The sequence below is a fragment of the Mizuhopecten yessoensis genome, unplaced genomic scaffold (genome assembly GCF_002113885.1).
Source record: "Mizuhopecten yessoensis strain PY_sf001 unplaced genomic scaffold, ASM211388v2 scaffold2401, whole genome shotgun sequence".
Lineage (NCBI taxonomy): Eukaryota > Metazoa > Mollusca > Bivalvia > Pectinida > Pectinidae > Mizuhopecten > Mizuhopecten yessoensis.
The window spans coordinates 259,938-282,686 of record NW_018404528.1 but is presented as its reverse complement, the minus strand read 5'-3'; the positions used below and the strand labels follow the sequence as shown (position 1 = coordinate 282,686).

Genomic DNA, 22,749 nt, shown 5'->3' with positions numbered 1-22,749 from the left:
AAACTTTTGTGAGTTGGGTCTCTTCGTTTAAAAGATATTTTGCAGCCACTTGCCGAGACCCGTGGTGTGATTGGCTGGAAGTGCAGACATTTTTTATTTTATTCCTGTTTCTATTGAAAAATTGTGAGCTGACATACGTAATTTGGTAATCATAATTCGACGTTGTTTTGGTATAAACTTTGTTAAATAATATTGCAACATCACGGTATCTACTATATATCTATAGAGATACATTTACTTGAGATGGCCGACGAGTTGAATAAAGTTTGTTTTGCCTGATCACCTATGCGCTGTTTAAAAATAGGTAATAGACAGATGTCGGTAGCTGCCTTATCCATTTATATCCAAACCCTAGTTCAAATAATTTATGCTTTATGAATAATAACCAATTTTGAAGCGGGTTTCCCTCCAAGGATCTTTCAATAAAAATTGATTTGCTTTTATAATACAACTTTCACAATTTAACAATTTAAACCAATATTAAAACGTTCTAAGCATCTGATTATTTGCCAGAGGAAGTCGTCTAAGCTCAAAATATACCATAGCATTGCACGTAGATTTTTTAACACACCGTATATATTTACAAAATTCCTAATTCACCCATTCTATTTCCACTCGTTTAGAACTACCTATGTTTCACAGCCATACTGTAATATTGTGACACATATGTGTCAAAGAGGTGCAGCATACTTATGATGTTTAAATTTGTGTTTACATTTAGACTGTAAGGCAAAAAGCGCTTTACGACATTGCTCTGCTACATGTTAACTATAAAACTGATTTTTTTTTAATTTAATTATAAAACTGAATTTGTTATTAAATCTAAACAGAACCCCCAGATAACAGAATTGATCAACAATTGGAAATTGTGTTGCCATTATGTACCCAGCTTTCTGATTCTCTAATAATTCCACTATTTCTGAAAACCGTAATTTCATTTTTATCAGTATTGACTTTTAATTTCCATTTATTCGAATACTCATTAATATTGTTTAATAGGCTTTGTAAACCTTCGATTGACTCAGAAAATAAAACTAAATCATTTGCATTTAGAAGAAGAAATAAACTCAATTCCCCAAAATCGTAATGGGATGCACCATTTTCTATAAAACTATTTCAAATCATTTATAAACAAATGAGGAAAAATAACGGGGACAAAATTGTCCCTTGCATCAATCCAACATTATCAGATTTTTTTTTTAAATATGCCATTAAATAAACGGCTTAAATAAAACACAAGATTTAATTAATGAGAATAAAGACTTAAATTGTAGACACAAATTTCTCTCGAACACCCAGCTTTGTTAACTTGCACCACTTAAGTATCACTAAAGCGAAACAGAACTGCATTGACTGGGATAGGTTTGTAACAGGAGGAAGGGAAATGCACGGCTAGACCAGGATTCGAACCAGGGACCCTCCCGAATTCTAGACGAACGCTCTACCATATTGAGCTATCTGGTCCAGTCCAGTCCAGTCCCAAACCCCTGTAAATGAATAAATCGTACTGTACACGACAGGCGCACGCGTACATATATCCTTCGATTTTGCCATGACATATATATCAGGAGTGCAGAGAGAGCGAGTAAGTAAGCGTTACCCATATGGAGGGTGAACCATGACGCAGATGAAGCAATATATGATTTATTGTAACGTCTGTCCGTGTATTAAATTGTTCTCTGTATACTGATAGGCTGCACAACTTCGGGTTGATAAAGAATTTGAATTAAACTATAATTACTTGGATATCGATCGTAAAATACAGGTCACCATGGTTATAACTCTTTAACCCACGGAATAACCACCTATATAAGTCCGTGCTTTTATCCTAATACATGTTTTCATGTTCACGAATGGAATAGTATGAAATCTCCGAGTCTAAATACAACAAACACGGCTAGTTACCTGGCCTAACACTCCAAAAATAGCCAGGACAGAAAAATCTAGGAAAGGCCACAGGCACCTGAGCATTTGTTACAGTGATATTTAGATCTAAACTAAGGTGTTCAGACTATTTTTACACACCCAATGCTCACGTATAAATTATATGATTATTGGGGTGTCGTTTGTACCGAAAATCGATCTAAACCCCTAAAACATGTAAAATCACTCTGAACACCTTAGGTCAAAATATAACTAACAAATTATCAGTCCTTCTTAAAAGAACGTCTGAGAAAGGCAGCCGCGGCCGAGAGGTATCTCGGAATTATCCCCCGATCTCCAACCCATTATTTAGGCTGCAATATTAATATAGCTATATATAGATAGTAGGCAGTAGGCACCATGTTGGTGATCATTTATTTGTTAGAGAGACAAATAGTTTTTGCTTTCCTCTACGGTGGCTGCATGATTTGTGCCATTTCATTGTCGTCCTTTCGGGGCGAAAAGACGAAACAACGAAATGGTACAAATCAGCCACCGTATTCTCTGCGTAAACTTAAAAGAAATCCGTCCAACATGTAGCGCGTACCTGTACTAGTGAGCCTAACACAGGCTTACAGCCGAGAAATAAATTATCTTTTATTTACATAAATTCAAATTTATAAACCTAAATATGGGCCACATATCCAGTTTTAAGTTCCACAAATATACATATAAATGGGGAACATCCATGCAACGTATTTTAGAAAGAAATTACCAAGGAATAACCCTATATGTATCTCTAACATGGGGACCTGAGAATTTGGTAACGCATGGCCACCAGAGACGTATATTACAATGCATCATCGACCGTATACAGGCTGTATCGGAGAATCCGACGATGATAGTGTAATAAATGTTCAGAGTAATTTTACATGTTTTAGGGTTTTAAATCAATTATCTAACGCGGGGACATGAGAATTACTAACATTGTAACAACTATATATAGACCTACACTGATCATGTGGCGGCGTTCAGAGTGTAATTTTACATGTTAAGGAATAATTACTTGATTGAACAGTAACTATAAAATGTCCATGTCAATATAACAAAAATAAAATCATTCGCCTGAAAGCAACATGACGTATTCTACCCAACTCATCTTTAACACTATCATTTATATACGTAGATATGAAAGTTGCATTATTAGTTTTAAATTTTTTATTTTTGCAAAATATACATGGCCACACGTATTTCTTTATTTTCAGTCAAATTAAGCACCGATTCTGATTTTAACAATCTAATCTAATTCCTTGGTTATAATTAGACAAGTTAACACTGATATTTTATGAGAACACAACCTGTAGTACAAGTACCAGTCTGGATATGAAATCTAAGGCAGCAATTTTGTTTACTCATTTATTCGGGAACGTTCTTAAAAATCGACGTTTCCGATTTGGATTTTTTTTCTAGTCGTCGAAGGGAGATAATTTACTAACTAGGTATACTAAATATTTCTATGAAAATGAAGTTAAGAGTGATTACTTTGAATGTACAATAATGACATTTTCAAATTATTTTTAAATTGTATGACTGATTAGCGACTTTCACTTTTCTTTAACGTTTTCAATCATCTCAGTCGTTTTTGGGCATAAGGAAATAGAAAAATCATATTTACGCACGTGTTCCTATTTGACGCGGAGGAATAATACTAGTTTTTTGGTGACGTCATTGCAGACAAAATATGTGTTTGGAATGTATGTTTTTATGATACTAATATCGACATTTTTATTATTGACTAATGCAAATTGTTCATATATTCTGTCAATTAGCTTCGCATTTTGCACTTCGCCCTTAAGTTATCAAAAAAACTTACAAAACATGGAACTATATTCTATCGCGCAGAGTTTTCCTGTTCATATCTTATTTAAAGACTCAGTGGCTCCCTCTGACATCCCTCTTCTCAAATCGTGAAGTCGGTGATAGGTGTGTGAGGACTTTATCCGAAGCACAACACCGAAAACTGTATATTTTAAGTTTAATACCCAATTGAAAAAACACAAAAAAATCTGAAAAACTTAAAAACTACAAAAAAATCGTGGAACGGTAGGTTTTTGTTGTAAGAATATTCCGTTTTCAGCACATTTGAGATCAGCAACAGTTGGTGGACGCCATTTTACTCACTGAAACATCGTCAGAAGAAAAAGAATCGAACACTTGTAGAACGTCATAAAGATACCAGCAAAGATGGCAATGAATCCAGCAGGTCCCAGTTACCCTATGGCGTCCCTGTATGTGGGCGATCTTCAGGCAGACATTACCGAAGCTATGTTATTCGAGAAATTCTCGACGGCTGGTCCAGTGTTGAGCATTCGTGTGTGTCGAGACATGATAACCAGACGATCGCTTGGTTATGCCTACGTCAACTTCCAACAACCAGCAGATGGTAAGAATTATGAATGAAAAACATTTTGTGAACTCGCAAGAAATTGACTTCTTAATCATGAAATTATGTCGCAATTATTCGTGGCATTTTATCTTGCCCTTGGCAAAATTGACACATCATCACGACATAGATTTAATACGATAAATAATGGACGCAGGCTGTAAGCCCCTGTGTCCATATCAGTTGATATAACAATATTTACAGTATGATATACTTATGTTGTACAATTAGCATGTCCTTCATCATATATATAAAATTAAGTTAATTATTTGTTGGTATTTTCCCAGTGATTGTCCAGTAAAATTTCAAAATGTTTGACATCTTCTGCATCTATAACATCTTGCGGCAAGTTGTTCCAGGCATCTACTACGCGGAAGCTGAAAAAGCTTTGACGTGCTGTTGTATTTCATTTTTGATTTTGATAATGTAAGTGTTAGATTCCCTAGTCTGCATAGCCATAAACTCCTAAATTCAGATCTGTTCACAGTCTGCTATCTACTGCCTTTTCAAATAGAGATTGCAGTTTTTGGTACCGACTTGAGCAAATTTATATGAATGCACACATTATGCAGGTAAGGAACTCCTCCCTCGAGTATAAGTATAGGAACATTAAAATGCGCCGCAAGAAGCTACCTGAAGCTTTCCGTTTGTGTCGACTACTATGTCAACTTTACAATATGGTCATGAAAATCCGATATACACCAGGGTAGCCTAGAGATCAACTTGAATGGAATCACAGAAACTGTTAATTATGCAAGGTTCATTTGCATTCAAATTAAGTGAAAAAGGCTGTCATGTTTTCGGCTAATCAACTGCACCCAGTCCCATCAACAGCAGTGGAAAAAAAATGCTGTATTAAATAATGACCCTAAGACACAAGGTTTATGTAACAGTAACCGAAATTATGGTATGTTTTAATATATAAAAAAAACGGGCACCAAAACTGGGCGATAATATATTGCTATGTGTCATAACAAGACCAAACTTGCATTGTTGGTAAACAATGTGAACCACACTGCCTTTTATGTTCTAATCGGTCTATTTAGTAATTTCTTCAATGTTATATATATGTAGAATTCCTGTTTAACAGTTGCTATTAAAAGCATACCGAAATTAAATCATATTGAAAAATAGCATCTAATGGTGAAAATTAACCAAACCAAAGTTAAATATTGTGTGTTCAGCCGACTTGAAGTCTGGTCTGAAAAATGCTGCACATTTACGACACTGTCCAGTTCTATAGACCCATTGTGTTCAAAATGATTAATTCAGTTATCTAATCAGGCTTTGTAGGTGCAATGAAATACTGGTAAGCTGGAATGAAAAATTGAAGAAAAATTACAAATTTGGTGACGTACTAATATAGGTTTGAAGGTAATATTTGAACATTTATTAAAATTTCTGTTCACAACTTGTTTCAGCTGAGAGAGCACTTGACACAATGAACTTTGACACCATCAAAGGTCGACCAATCAGAATAATGTGGTCCCAGAGAGATCCCTCATTGAGAAAATCCGGTGTTGGAAACGTGTTCATCAAGAACCTGGACAAGAGTATTGACAACAAAGCTCTGTATGACACATTCTCCGCTTTTGGAAACATCCTGTCTTGTAAGGTAGGCTTATTTAGGTTATCTACCATGAGGGTATAACAGAGAAATCTCAAACAGTGGGGTGAAATGTCTTGTGTCGTAGATTGTTCCCGAGACTTGATAATATTGTTACTATCCACATGCTTCCTGTCATTTACCCTAGACATTGAACAGGTAAAAGTTAAAAAAAGAAGACAATGCATTGGTTAATGGGCGAGACAACAATCCACTCTATATTGAGTATAAGCACAAGTATCATAAATAATAGGTCTACAGAACTTTCAGTATACCCATAGTAGTATGTTTTTGACTGAGCAGCAGTCTCACCATTTTTCTGATCTCCTACAGATTGTGACAGACGAGAATGGCTCCCGTGGTTATGGATTTGTCCATTTTGAGACTGAGGAAGCTGCCAGAAATGCTATTGACAAAGTAAACGGCATGTTGCTCAATGGCAAGAAAGTGTAAGTATATCTAAGTGTGTACACTGACTCCTCGTAATGATATTGGTTGTATTGCTATTATAATTCATGTACTTGGAAATTTCCGTCTTTTAGTAGTCATTAAAAGTATAGCAGTAATTATCAACTAACAAATAAGTGTTGGGAATCACTTCAAAGTTCATTATTTCTCAAACAAACAATGATTGATGTGTAATTAAAATGAAACAAAAATAAATATATTTTTTGCACAATTGGAACAACACTAAAATTCCAATTTATTTGTTGTTGTTGACATATTGTGGTAACTATGGCAGTACCTTGATAGTTTGTTATAGTGTTAATTAAAACCAAAATGATCTTGGAGATCTAAAGTACTTCAAATGTCTGTTGTTCCTGTATGCCACCAATGTTAACTATAAGTTGTAACTTGTAGAACTTCTTGGTCTGGATACTATTGATCCATAATCCACTATAATATCGGCTTGTCCATTTCAGATTTGTAGGTAAATTCATGAACCGCCGTGAGCGTCTGGAGCAACTTGGTGACAAGATGAAGCGATTCAACAATGTCTATGTCAAGAACTTTGGAGACGAACTTGATGATGAGAAACTGCGAGACATGTTTGAACCGTATGGAAAAATCATCAGTGCAAAGGTGAGGAATCGATCATGGATTGAACATCTCTCAGCATTATTTCAACAGCATCTCCTATGATCTAATTAAAGGAAAAAATGAAGTTTTTCCAAGTATTTTAGGTTATAATTTGGCTTCATTCTCTATGATTTTTACAGGGTTTCTCATGAGTCTTTATTTCAAGGAAAAAATTCAAGATGTTAAATAATTTATATAATTAGAGTTTTATGTGTGCTGACCTATACACTTATCAATCACCACTGTTAAGATGTTTCAATGAAAAATGTATTGGTATTCCGATACTACTGGCACTATATATTATTCTCTTAGTAAGTGTAGACCACATGTACAAGCTTTATCAAGAACATAGACAAATAATAGTTCTGAAATTAAAGCTTGCGAGATTTGTCGTTCCGATATATGTTTCAAAATGATGAACTGATTATTTGATTGGATCTAAGGACTGACCTATTCAGGCGGTGCAATTGTGTAAATTACTTTGAAATGTGAATTTGTAATCAATTAATTTGTAACGAGTGCCAAGTGTTGTAGTACAAAAGGGGTCCCCAACATTAAGTATAGGTTATATTAAACTTCAGTGAGATGTGAAGTCTTGACTTATCTGTTAAGCAATTTGAACATTTCTATTTTGGCCACATGTGGGTTACATGACAAGTTTAAGCAGTGCCATGCATGTTTATCTAACACCACAACAGGTGGAGGAGGGGGACAAAGAAGTTGGGATAATACCACCTCCCATACTAATTAAAAACGTGTTTTAGGTGATGAGTGAGGAAGGACCCAACATGAAGCCAAGGGGATTCGGTTTTGTCAGTTATGAAGATCCTGAGTCTGCAGAGAAGGTAAAAAACAACATTCAACAAGATCATAGTTTCAACTTTTACAGCAAGCAGTATTTATGATTATGTACAAAATATTCACAAAGATGATATAAAAAAAAAGATTCATTTGTAAATTTCAGAGGAAGTTAAAATTGGCCATTTAAAAAATAATTAAACTGGTCTAGCAATCATTGGTAACTCAACTTTGAAGTCACACCATTGAAACATCTAAGGCCAAATATAAATATAGTTGTGTTTTCTGTTTCATCTCCAAAACAATTAGGGTAGGTAGGTCGGAAAAATATATCATATTTTATTTTTGTTTTGGTGAAGAAAATCTGTTTTACCTCCATGAATGAATTAAATTTGTTATTGTTTTAATGGCACAAAATATATAATTATTTATTCATATAAAAATCAAATTTATGAGATGTCAATTAACATTGTTCTTTTATCTATATTAACAACTATTATTTATAATAAATACTTCTAAATCTAGAAAAAAGCTAAAGATCTGATATCAGAGTGAATTCCCCTGAAAGGAAGTGTCCTGCTAAAAGATCTACCAGATTTAACTATGGCAGTTTTTTCAAATTTCTCTCCATGAATTTGCACTGCATTTTGTACCTAGCTTTTCTCGGGAACTTGGAAAGTTTTCTATTCATTTCAGCAGTATTTAGCAACATGACACTACTTATAATGTGCTATTAAATTGAAGATAAAAAGATCGTTTTTATGGAGTTCCTATGCTCACATTTTACAACAAAACTTAGTATGTAATGATTGTTTTCTTCATGATATTTTCAGTGTTTCAAACTACATTACAGCACGATTATTATGCTTTTTAGTTATTTCCAGATTTAGAAATGGAGAAAATACATTTGATAACGTGTGCAACGTTTAAAACAAACCAATAAAATGTATTGGGGTCGATTGGGAAACACAGCTACATTTTTATTTGGCCTAAGGTCATATGGTAGCATACCATTATAGGATTCATAATCTATCAGTAGGTTTGGATGAAAACTATCTAATAGTCCAGATAGTTTGTATTGCATGATCAGGAAGGTTACAGCACACAATCAGCTATTTTCTATCTTATACTTTCTATTGAACACATCCTTAACTGAATTGCTTAGTTCATATGGGGCAAAAATGACTCTGGCTAAGTGGCCTAAGTTCTTCCCTTGTTAGTCACTGCTAGTATATTTCTTATCGTTTGTTCGTACAAATCATCTTATTCTTTTTTTGGAACAGGCTGTTGATGAACTGAATGGCTTGGACATCAATGGTAAGACATTGTATGCTGGTCGTGCTCAGAAAAAGGCAGAAAGGCAGGCTGAACTCAAGGACAAATTTGAGAAAATCCGTATGGAGAGAATCAACAGATACCAGGGTGTCAACCTCTATGTTAAGAACTTGGATGACAACATTGATGATGAGCGTCTTCGTAAGGAGTTCTCACAATTCGGTACCATTACAAGTGCCAGGGTAAGTTGTAAAAGGTGGAAAGATGAGCTGAATTGGTAAAAATTATGCTTCTGTATTATTTTTTGGTTTTATATCGCCTCTACATGCAAGATGATCAATGAGTGCTGTTATAGCCAATATTTTTGAGTAAAGAACAACATTGGAACCACATGCCAAGACAATACTTGGTTTTCTCTAATAGTTGAAAATGCTTAGATATATGGGGTTTTGTCAGAATTTTAAAGGTTAAAAATTTCAAAGAAATAGTATTTAAGTATTAATAAATTGGTGTTCCCAAGAAAGATATACTATTGTTTTAGCCCATACACCCTGGTGTTTACCATCCTGATTGGTAAACTGCCTTCCTTACATGGGAAACATAACTCAGGCGTCTCCCTGTCTGGGCTGGTTCAAGTTATGTCCTTGCCCCAACGGAGGACACTGCACACTATTCTCAAGCACATTTGTTTGTTATCCATATTATCTTTTAAAAATAATCTGTTATCCGAGATTTAAATTGGTTAAACAGTTTAAATTTGTTTTTTGGTACAACATTTTCTATTTGTTAGTTTGGTTCTACCTGAAGGTCATATTGTATGAGAGAGATGATGTGGCTTTTGTTTGAAGGTGATGTCAGAGCAAGGTCGCACCAAGGGGTTCGGATTTGTGTGCTTCAGTTCACCAGAGGAGGCCACCAAGGCTGTCACAGAAATGAATGGCCGTATTGTGGTAGCCAAGCCCCTGTATGTGGCTCTTGCCCAGCGCAAGGAGGACAGGAAGGCCCATCTAGCGTCCCAGTACATGCAGCGTATTGCAAGCATGAGGATGCAGGTATGTTGTGCCACACAACCTCAGTTGAGCTTAGCAATCTCACTTCAAGATTGGAAATCATTGAAAAATTACAAATAAAACAAAGACATTTTGATTTTCTCAGTCTTGCTCATACCAAACTAAAATGTTTTGCCTATGCTTGCTTTTGTGAAAAAGCGAAATTGAGGTCAAATGAAAAAAAATATATGTTATGGCATTAATTTGCAAGTTCCAGCAAGCTGAGGTTTCTGTAACTTTGAGCTTTCCTTGAGATTTGCTATAGAAACTGGAAGAAAAGTTTGAACTATGTCTTCATTATGAAGATATTGTTTTAGGACCTTCCAAACATTCAGCTGTGTTGAGTCAACAAATTCAAAAAAGATTTTTTTATAAACAGTACATCTCAATTTCTCTGTTAAGAGTTTGGTAACTGTTTTCACAGGAACAATACCTCGATTCTTATGACATTTAATGTGTCTTTATTGTGTATGTATGTGACCTTGATTTTTACATATCGGTACAAGATAACGTTTGTTATAGTATCACTTATGCCAAATTTGAGATTTGAAAAAGGTGGGTGGGGTTGGAACAAATACTACATTGTTTTGTTCGTGGAAAAGAACATCCACTCGCCCAGATGATGATATTATATATAGAAATAAACCATTGTTATTAGTAATTATTCACTGTCATTGCATCATTAAATGACTATTTGCAGTTTTATGATGATAAATATAATGTCAAGTTTGGGATATTTGGTTAATTTTTTAGGTCACCTGAGCTTTAGCTCAAGTGACCTATTGCTATCCGTTTTCGTCCGTCGTCGTCCGTCGTCCGTTAACATTTTACATTTCAAACTTAAAGTCAAGTTCTGCTGGGCCGATTGAACTGAAAGTTGGTAGGAATGATCGCCTCATGGTCCTGACAAAGTGTTGTTATTTTTCGGGTCGATCAGAAATCCAATATGGCCGCCACGGCCGCCATTTTGAAAACCTATTTCAAACTTAAAGTCAAGTTCTGCTGGACCGATTGAACTGAAAGTTGGTAGGAATGATCGCCTCATGGTCCTGACAAAGTGTTGTTATTTTTCGGGTCGATCAGAAATCCAATATGGCCGCCACGGCCGCCATTTTGAAAACCTATTTCAAACTTAAAGTCAAGTTCTGCTGGACCGATTGAACTGAAAGTTGGTAGGAATGATCGCCTCATGGTCCTGACAAAGTGTTGTTATTTTTCGGGTCGTTCAGAAATCCAATATGGCCGCCACGGCCGCCATTTTGAAAAACTATTTCAAACTTAAAGTCAAGTTCTGCTAGGCCGATTGAACTGAAACTTTGTAGGAATGATCAGCTCATGGTCCTGACAGAGTGTTGTTATTTTTCGGGTCAATCAGAAATACAATTTGGCTGCCATGGCCGCTATTTTGCTACTAAATTCTAATAGGCCGATCTCACTTAAAATTGGTCTAGGAATGATCAGCTCATGGTCCTGACAAAGTTAAGTTAACATTATACTATTTTTTACTCAAATTGGTACATATTTCAACAAACAAACAAAATACTGTAGACTCAGGTGACCATTAAGGCCCATGGGCCTCTTGTTTTCCTTGAAATTCTTTTTCTAAGATTATTTTACTTTAAACACATCGCTACTGTTCCCATTGATATGAAAGGATGATTTTTGCAAGTTCCAGCAAGCTGAGGTTTCTGTAACTTTGAGCTTTCCTTGAGATTTGCTATAGAAACCGGAAGAAAAGTTTGAACTTCCTCTTCACTGTGAAGATATTGTTTTAGGATCTTCCAAACAACATCTCACTTCATCATTCAGCTTATGATTACCAACAAAACAAGGAATCTTTTATGATTAGTACATCTTAAGTTCTCTGATAAGAGTTTGGTAACTGCAGTCACAGGAACAATACTTCAACTTTTACGTCATTTAAGAAGTCATTATTGTTTAAGTATGGGACCTTGATTATTGTTTAAGTATGGGACCTTGATTGTTTGATATCAGCACAAGATAACATTTGTTTTAACATCAGTTATGCCCCTTTGATTTTTTGAAAAAATGTATTGGATTAGAACAAGTAATACTTGTAAAGATTATGTAAAACACCGGACAATCAGTTACGTTTCCCCCTTAACATCCTTCTTCTTAACCTATTTATCAGATATGGCTACAGTTCTTATTGATATTAAAATATGTGTTTTGCAAGTTCCAGCAAGCTGAGGTTTCTGTAACTTTGAGCTTTCCTTGAGATTTGCTATAGAAACCGGAAGAAAAGTTTGAACTTGGTCTTCACTGTGAAGATATTGTTTTAGGACCTTCCAAACAACATCTCACTTCATCATTCAGCTTATAATTACCAATTGTTGAGACAACAAGTTCAAAATCTTTTATGATTAGTACATCTTAAGTTCTCTGATAAGAGTTTGGTAACTGCAGTCACAACAACAATACTTCAACTTTTACGTCATTTAACAAGTCTTTATTATTTAAGTATGGGACCTTGATTATTGTTTAAGTATGGGACCTTGATAGTTTGATATCAGCACAAGATAACATTTGTTTTAGCATCAGTTATTTAAAATACTATATAAAAATAAACCATTGTAGTTTGTAATAATTTACTGTCGTTGCATCATTAAATGATTATTTGAAGTTTTTAAGATCATAAAGATTATGTCAAAATCAGGACAATCAGTTACTTTTCCCCTAAAAATCCTTTATCTAAACCTTTTTTACTACATATGGCTACAGTTCTTATTGATCCGTAAAGATGGTTTTTGCAAGTTCCAGCAAGCTGAGGTTTCTGTAACTTTGAGCTTTCCTTGAGATTTGCTATAGAAACTGGAAGAAAAGTTTGAACTTGGTCTTCACTGTGAAGATATTGTTTTAGGACCTTCCAAACAACATCTCACTTCATCATTCAGCTTATAATTACCAACAAAACAAGAAATCTTTTATGATTAGTACATCTTAAGTTCTCTGATAAGAGTTTGGTAACTGCAGTCACAGGAACAATACTTCAACTTTTACGTCATTTAGTAAGTCTTTATTGTGTAAGTATGGGACCTTGATTATTGTTTAAGTATGGATGGGACCTTGATTATTGTTTAAGTATGGGACCTTTAATTTTTGATATCAGCACAAGATAACATTTGTTTTAACATCAGTTATGCCCCCTTTGATTTTTGAAAAAATGTATTGGATTAGAACAAGTAATACTTGTAAAGATTATGTAAAACACCGGACAATCGGTTACATTTCCCCCTTAACATCCTTAATCTTAACCTATTTATCAGATATGGCTACAGTTCTTATTGTTATGAAAAGATGTGTTTTGCAAGTTCCAGCAAGCTGAGGTTTCTGTAACTTTGAGCTTTCCTTGAGATTTGCTATAGAAACCGGAAGAAAAGTTTGAACTTGGTCTTCACTGTGAAGATATTGTTTTAGGACCTTCCAAACAACATCTCACTTCATCATTCAGCTTATAATTACCAATTGTTGAGTCAACAAGTTCAAAATCTTTTATGATTAGTATCTGTTAAGTTCTCTGTTAGAGTTTGGTAACTGCAGTCACAGGAACAATACTTCAATTTTTACGTCATTTAACAAGTCATTATTGTTTAAGTATGGGACCTTGATTATTGTTTAAGTATGGAACCTTGATTATTGTTTAAGTATGGGACCTTTAATTTTTGATATCAGCACAAGATAACATTTGTTTTAGCATCAGTTATGCCCCCTTTGGTTTTTGATAAAAATGGAGTCCATGAGAACAAGTAATACTTGTAAAGATTATGTAAAACACCGGACAATCGGTTATCTCCCTTAACATCCTTCATCTTGACCTATTTATCAGATATGGCTACAGTTCTTATTGTTATGAAAAGATGCGTTTTGCAAGTTCCAGCAAGCTGAGGTTTTTGTAACTTTGAGCTTTCCTTGAGATTTGCTATAGAAACTGGAAGAAAAGTTTGAACTATGTCTTCATTATGAAGATATTGTTTTAGGACCTTCCAAACATTCAGCTTATATTTGCTAAGTATTGGATCAACAAGTTCAAAAAAGAGATCGTTATAATAAACACATCTCAATGCTCTAAGTGAATAACATATCCATGGTGATGATATTGTTTAGGACCTTCCAAACAACATTTCACATCTTCATACATAAACATATCCATTCTTGATGAGTTGAGAAAATATATTTTGATGTCACTTCAGAATGTGTAAAAACATTGTACATGTATAATTGAATGCCTGCTTAACCCTTTCACCCCTATGTTTCTTGAGTGAACTCTACCATGCACTAATTTGGAAGAGTCCATTATGATCTACAGTGGTGAAAGAGTTAAGCCAAACATGGAGATACATTTGTGTTTATCAGTGTAAAACTTGTGTGCTATGTTAACACAGGGCCAGCAGATGGGACAGATTGGCCAGATGAATCAGATGTTCCAGCCCGGTGGAAATGCCGGCTACTTTGTACCACAAATGCCACAGACCCAGAGGAGCTTCTTTGCACCACAGCAGATGCCACAGATGCGTGCAAGTCCAAGGTGGCAGACTGTCCGTCAACCAAACCCAACTGGAGGTAGGCCATTTCCTCACATTAGGACAATGTAACATTTGGGTACAAAGGTGATGCTTATTTAGCTTAACCAATCAGATGCTTAATTTTCCCCTTTCTGAGGAAAATTCCCTTCTTGGGAGGAAAAAAGGATGGATATTTGGTAATTATAGAAAATCAACCATACATGTGCACTTGCCTATATGAGGAGCAAAAGAGTTGTTGGTTTTGATAGTGTTTCTTTATGAGCAGGGCTGATATTAAGTAATGAAGCAGGTAAGTATATTGTTTGTACTGTAAAATCACTTGAAGGTTCTGTCTTTCCAAACATTGTTGTTGAACCATATTCATTGACTTGTGGAATTTCTATGAGCTTAAGATGAATAGCATAAGTGTCTAAATGTGTTGGAATGAATAGGTGTTGTAACATATTTAAATATATTTAAATAAATAGTTCAGCAAGATTTGAATAGTAAAACAGTATCCTTTTACATATTATGAAATATGAGATTGAATGTACTTTTATGTCACCACAGGCTTCCAGACAATGCCAGCTGGGCCACAGATGCGTCAATCACGACCAACAGGCCCAGCAGCGGTACGCAATAGTCTGAATGCTCGTCCAATCACGGGCCAGACAGGCGCACCACAACCCAGGATGGCCATGAACCAACAGCCCATGCCAGGTCGTGCCCCACCAAATGTGGGGGCACCAAGCGTCCAGCCACAGGCTAACAGAAGTGCTTACAAGTTCACTACACAGATGCGCAACCCACCCCAGGCAGTCCAGCCCAACCAGCCCATGCAACAGGTAGGTGTACATGAGGGTGACTAAGATAATGTGCCATAAAGGATTTATATACAAATTGTGGAGGGGGGCACACAATTGCTCTACATGCAAAATTGACCAGCAACATCTTGACTAAGAAAGAATCTGTGGATTCAGAAGTTACAACTTAAACTGTCATTTAGAGTGATATTTCCTTTAGACTTTGATGTTGCCTCAACATTTTTTTTAAAATTTGGGCGTTTGGTCTTAAAATTTGTTCTAAAATAGATTTATCAGATAACGACTGCTGAAAAAAGTTGGTCAGTTTTTTATATGAACATGTATGTTAATATTATGATGTCTCGGAACTAAATAACGTTAATACTGTAATAATTAGAGTAAGCTGTTTGGATATGTTGTAATTGATTGACTGTGTTGTTACAGCAGCCCCAGCAGGCCGTGCTCGTCCAGGGCCAGGAACCTTTGACAGCATCCATGTTGGCAGCAGCCCCACCCCAGGAGCAGAAACAGATGCTGGGAGAACGTCTGTTCCCCCTTATCCAGAGAATGTACCCCGACTTGGCTGGCAAGATCACAGGAATGTTGCTGGAAATAGACAACTCCGAATTGCTTCACATGCTGGAGTCCCATGAATCCCTCGAGGCTAAGGTGAGTGCTTACAATGGTAAAACTGGAGCAATTTACCATGCTTTCAAAACTGTTTTCATATGATAGGTTACACAGAATGCTTAGATGTTGACGCATGATTGGACAGCCTTGCTTCATTGAGCAGATTGTCCTTCACTTAATGGGTAAAATTGTGACTTGGTAAACGGCTTAAAAATCGTGCAAATTTAATGGTAGAAATGAGCAAGTTGTTCCAATGAGAATTGTGTAAATCCTGTCCAAACAAATACAGCAACACAGCCTGAAAGAACCCACACCACAATTACAACATGCATGTTGTGTGTACATATATTCCCAGTGACCTACAACGGATATAATATCAAGAGTAGCATGCAGCTTTGCTGGTAGCACACTTCAAAATATTCCAAATTGTTTTAGATCTCCTGGCATTATTACATAGCAAGGAAAAGAAAAATACAGCCTTGTTAAGTTGTCTTGTTGAACGACAAGAAAAGTTTTAGCACTTCTACAGAGCTTTTACTGTCTCGAGAATTATATAGGATAATAAATTCTCAATTTGTCAAAATAGGGACATACCATATTTAACTCATTCACCCCTGAAATTTCATAATGAACTATTCCAGCTTTTCAATTGAAAGAGCTTGAATGTGTCTTCAGGGGTGAATGAGTTAAAACAGTTTGTCAAATGAGATAACTAGTGATCTGTTTAAATTAAACATGTAGGATGTAAATCAAACATAACATTTTGTACTGGATTCAGTGGTTTAAATTAAACATGTAGGATGTAAATCAAACATGACATTTTGTACTGGATTCAGTGGTTTAAAACTAAACATGTAGGGTGTAAATCAAACATTACATTTTGTACTGGATTCAGTGGTTTAAAACTAAACATGTAGGATGTAAATCAAACATTACATTTTGTACTGGATTCAGTGGTTTAAAATTAAACATGTAGGATGTAAATCAAACATTACATTTTGCACTGGATTCAGTGGTGGTGTTTGCTCATCATTTCTATTTTCATTTGTTTAGATTAAAGACAGTTAACATTCTGGAAAATTAAAGAAAAAATGTATATGCGTCCTTCTTAAGACAGAAGGTGTTGTTTTGAATTTTTTGAATGTGCTGATTCTAAAACCTCTAATTATTTGTGTGTTACAGGTGAAGGAAGCTGTTGCTGTACTGCAGGCTCACCAGGCCAAGGAGACAACTGGTGGCAAACCTGGCTCTGACTAGGGCACAGTGCCCGTCCACCACTCCCCTTCCTCACCACAGCCAGCCTACTAACCAGCGGTCAACCATTACATCTACCTAGGATCTATCAAAAGTTTACTTCATTGAAACCTATATCATGGATTCCAGTCGCCCGGCATTGCTGCATGTGTCGATCAGTCGAGCCTGTTTGACTGACATCCTGTGTCGAAATTCCGCTTTCATTCTGTTTAAGTGATCAACACGAACATTTGCATGACAGATATTTTGTTGGAATTTGTCTGTTTTGACATAAAATTTGTTATGTTATCATGGATTACTTATCAAAACTGTTCACATGCCTCTGGTACAGGCTTATTTGTACATATCATTCAAGCATTGCATTTACATCTTTCAATGCTTGACGTGTAGCCTGTTTTTAAGAAATCTACAAAAAGATGGATAATTTAAAGTGACTTCTGCTGATATATTTTAATGTTTTGTTTCATGTTGATTATTATGTACAAGTCTGGGCTATTCTGATGCTGTCCAGTAAAGGAAGACCTCTTTTCTCTGTAAAAACCACTTGGCTGTATCAAATATGTCATCCACCATTCTACTGTGACAGAAGACAAACTTGTCCAGCAAAGCCATTGCTAAGTGAACCATTGTATAATTTTGTGAAAATGTTTGTAGATATTTGTGGCTAGGTGATTTGGTTTAATACTGTAGGTGTACAAATGTTGATGAAGGTGGAGGGGTGACTCACGATTTGTTATATCTTGAAGCGGTTGAGGTGTTGGGGTTGGTATCGGTTTTGGCCATCTTTAAACTAACCAAATACCAAATAATCCATCTCCAACACAACTGACAAGCTTCTAACAGAAAGAAAAAAACTTGAAAAAAATCGCAAAAACTTGTAAAAAATTCACATAAAGAAAATGGATTATTAACTTTATCTTATAATATTTTTTTTAAAGAAAACCTAAAAAAAAAAAGCAATATATATATAGCATATATGTATGAAAAAATGAACAAAAAAATTGAAAAACATGTGATAAAAACCTATATCCATAAACATGTTGTAACCCTTGTTATTTTAGAGCTAGCTTGACATGATGAAGAAGCACAAACACCTGTTACAAACTGACGAAAACTTAGAGAAGAGGGAACGTATTTTATGAGTATGAGGGATTTAGTTAATAATCCTTTTTATACTGTTTTTTTTTTCAGAAATTTTTAGTTCAAATAAAACTTCCGTTTCATTAATGTGTTTTGATTTTATTTTTAATTGTGACAAGTTTATATATATATCCTAAAAAGGAGGGTGTGACAAGTTTATATATATATCCTAAAAAGGAGGGTGTGACAGGTTTATATATATATATCCTAGAAAGGAGGGTATCATGATGTCTGTAATGAACTTTAATGCTTGTGGAAAACTAAGTCACAGTCACCTAGTATTTCGGCTTCATAAAAAAAATGAAATTTATTTTTTGGGAGAGGATCTCCACATTTCCAAGCACGTTCAGGAAAATATCAACTATCCAGATGAATGCAATACACATTAAGTAGTCAGTCTTGCTCATTCGATTTTAACAATTCTATCAAAACGGACGTCCATTGTTTAAGCTTGACATTTAAAAGCTAAGGTTAGAACTAACGTCTTTTTCACTCTATCCAGCTGTACAAATTGGAACCAGTAGACTGCACATTTATGCAATACAACCGGTTTGACTGTTTTTGTAGCATTTTTGGGTCTAAATCCTGACAGACCTGTTAATGTTTTACAAGCCCTGCAAGGCTTTGTGACGGATCGCCTGAAAGCAGCATCAGATTAATAGTACTAGGGCAGAAAGAACTCTGGTCCAATCGCTTGGATCTCGATAAACGAAAGTAACCTAGCATTTACCGAGAACTACTTCTGTGATGGGACTTTTGGTTTTTTTCAAATGAATCCTAGAATCTTCATTCCATAGACCATGCTTTTGATAAACCTGCTGGATTGTGAGATTCTGAATGAGTGCAGAGGCACCATGAAGACGACCCTTATTCATTAATAACTAAAAATAAGATCTCTTCAATTTAATCAATATTTTATTTGTTAAACATTGATGAATATTACACATTTGAAATCGTAACGCAATTTCATCATGGTCATTCATAATACAATAAAAAGTCAGAATCATGAGCACACAATATGTATTGAAATGTTTTGCAATTGATTACAAAATTTTGCATTTACTAGAAACCTATGGGTCTTGGGTCACCTCATCCTCGACATCCCTGGAATATGTCGTAGCAAAACTGAAGGCACACGGCTAGATATTTGATTGGTGTCGGGATAAAAATACCTGACCAATCACTAGGCTGATAGTTGTCCTTTGAAGATTACAAAGGAGCCACGCCCGACTTCAAAGCCTGTCATTTGTTACCATTACGCGACAGCGAGATTACTTTGATGTACATCAAAGGACCAATCTAGTCTTCTCGTCTCATCCACAAGGTGCTGCACATTGAGGCTTCGATTTTTCTATGACATATTCCAGGGATGTAGAGAGCGAAAGTGAGCATAACCCATGGATATCCAGGATGGGGTTGCCCGAGTTGTAATACAATTATTATTTGTTGAGATGTGAAAAAAACAAAGCACAAAATAATGTCGAGAGTGACCAACACACATCTGTAATAGGAGTGGAAAAATGCATGGCCGGACCAGGATTTGAACATAGGACCCTCTGAAATATGTATACAGCAAAATCAAGAACATCGGGCATCATTTCAGTACTAGATATTAAGACTGCAATTGCATAATTCTGACAAAGTTTGAATTATTTCTTATACAACAGTTTAACTAAATAAAATTTACCCCTCCCAAGGAGGAAATGGGTGTTTAATTTTGATCAAGCAATAGGATATTTCCATCCATAAAGAGTACTTAATTCAGGCATATTTGTCTGAAGAAGACGGTTGACCATTTTGATCTCCATAGGTTTGGTTTGTTTGTGTATTTAAGGATATGCCAGGTTTTGGTAGTGGAGGAAAACCGGAGTACCTGAAAAACAAGAGGCCCATGGGCCTTAACGGTCACCTGAGTCCTACAATATTTATTTTTGTTGTTGAAATATGTACCAATTTGAGTGAAAAATAGTATAATGTTAACTTAACTTTGTCAGGACCATGAGCTGATCATTCCTAGACCAATTTTAAGTGAGATCGGCCTATTAGAACTTAGTAGCAAAATAGCGGCCATGGCAGCCAAATTGTATTTCTGATTGACCCGAAAAATAACAACACTTTGTCAGGACCATGAGTCGATCATTCCTACCAACTTTCAGTTCAATCGGTCCAGCAGAACTTGACTTTAAGTTTGAAATAGGTTTTCAAAATGGCGGCCGTGGCGGCCATATTGGATTTCTGATCGACCCGAAAAATAACAACACTTTGTCAGGACCATGAGGCGATCATTCCTACCAACTTTCAGTTCAATCGGTCCAGCAGAACTTGACTTTAAGTTTGAAATAGGTTTTCAAAATGGCGGCCGTGGCGGCCATATTGGATTTCTGATCGACCCGAAAAATAACAACACTTTGTCAGGACCATGAGGCGATCATTCCTACCAACTTTCAGTTCAATCGGTCCAGCAGAACTTGACTTTAAGTTTGAAATAGGTTTTCAAAATGGCGGCCGTGGCGGCCATATTGGATTTCTGATCGACCCGAAAAATAACAACACTTTGTCAGGACCATGAGGCGATCATTCCTACCAACTTTCAGTTCAATCGGTCCAGCAGAACTTGACTTTAAGTTTGAAATAGGTTTTCAAAATGGCGGCCGTGGCGGCCATATTGGATTTCTGATCGACCCGAAAAATAACAACACTTTGTCAGGACCATGAGGCGATCATTCCTACCAACTTTCAGTTCAATCGGCCCAGCAGAACTTGACTTTAAGTTTGAAATGTAAAATGTTAACGGACGACGGACGACGACGGACGAAAACGGATAACAATAGGTCACTTGAGCTAAAGCTCAGGTGACCTAAAAACCCACTGACATGCCGTCAATACCTGGCAACTGCCCGTGGTAGACTTGAACCTGTGACCCAGTGGTGGAGGGCTAGAGGCCAAATGGATGGAATATATTTTATCACAAATTTGGTTTGTCTTTGGCCATGAAAGCTTTCTGCAAAGGATATTGAAATTTGAGAAGAAGTAAAAAAAAAAATAGATGATGCACGGCAATGGACAAAAAGGATGTTACAACAGGTCGCAGGTGACCTGATAAAAACTTCTGAATTTTCCATGTGATTCAGTTATTAAAACATACACTGAAGGAGTAGATATCGGGAATCTAATTCCGGATATACAGTATCATAAATTACTGTACCACAAAAACTATTTTGGCGTTGTACTGAATTATAGACTTCGTGTCATCAAAGATAATCTGTACTTTGCTGGAGATTGAAGGATATCAAATTTATTAAAATATATAACATTGAGTAAGCTAGCTGTGCCATTATCAATGTTGCAGAAGCTAGGTCAAAAACTAAAATGACTTACAGAAATATGAGGGTCGCATTCATTCTGTAGTTTACGGAGGCCTTAAAAGAGAGAGATAACACATTGATTCCAACAGATGACCTTAACCTGCTTTCAGGGTCAAAGGGGTCGATGAAAAGAAAATCTTTTTTTTTTACCTCAAGGTCATCAATTAAATATGAAAGGTTAAAAAAAAAAGATACAAAAACAGTTGAGCAATTCAGGCCATTTCGGTCTCTTGTAAAAAAAAATATTTTATTTTATTTATACACACTGGCAACAGCAGTCCACATATATATCTCATATGTATCCTATACATTAATCTATTTATAACTTGAGTAGTATTCTCCATATATTATAAATATAGGATCTTGAATCAAGTTTTCATTTCATATGAGATTTTATGAAACGAGTCTTGGTAGATTTTATTTTTGCAAGCCTTGGCGATTATACGGGTTTCATTAAAGCTCATATGAAATGAAAATTCATTTAAGATACTTTTTATCACATAACTAATTAAACTTACATTTTGACAGGTTTTAAAGCCAAAATGTAGAGGGCTTAATCAAACGGAGACAGCCATTTTGTTGCGCCATTCACATATTATGACGTCACGTCATTGTATTATGACGTCACAATTGATTTCTGATTGGCACAGCCAATGAAAAACGTTCCAGGGTATATTACAATAGTGACATATGTTAAAATATTATATGGGCGAATTCACTGGATAACAGGCCGATTATGTGATAAAGGGATATAATATCATTGTCCATTGTCTGATAGTAATAAACTAGTACATATATATTTATATATTGCTTAAAACAAGTCTGTTGTTTGTCTAATGTCTAAATAATAACTTATACACACCATTACAATACTTAAAACAATTACCCCCAGATATCTGATGTCAACATGACAGCATGGC

General features: G+C 35.6%; 1 protein-coding gene across 2 annotated transcripts; it reads left to right on the top strand.

Moving 5' to 3' along the window:
- The first annotated feature begins 3,795 nt into the window (after positions 1-3,795).
- On the top strand, positions 3,796-18,551 carry LOC110445885 (polyadenylate-binding protein 4-like). 2 transcript variants are annotated; one of them, XM_021490729.1, is made up of 11 exons: positions 3,796-4,306; positions 5,728-5,921; positions 6,246-6,361; positions 6,836-6,995; positions 7,757-7,837; positions 9,074-9,307; positions 9,914-10,117; positions 14,518-14,695; positions 15,208-15,482; positions 15,888-16,109; positions 17,253-18,551. In XM_021490729.1, the coding sequence occupies exons 1-11, from the start codon at positions 4,108-4,110 to the stop codon at positions 17,325-17,327; spliced, it is 1,938 nt and encodes a 645-aa protein (XP_021346404.1). In that variant the 5' UTR covers positions 3,796-4,107; the 3' UTR covers positions 17,328-18,551. The 2 variants fall into 2 exon arrangements, with proteins under 2 accessions (XP_021346404.1, XP_021346403.1); XM_021490728.1 differs by having other exon boundaries at positions 3,797-4,306; positions 15,885-16,109.
- The last annotated feature ends 4,198 nt before the right edge of the window (positions 18,552-22,749 follow it).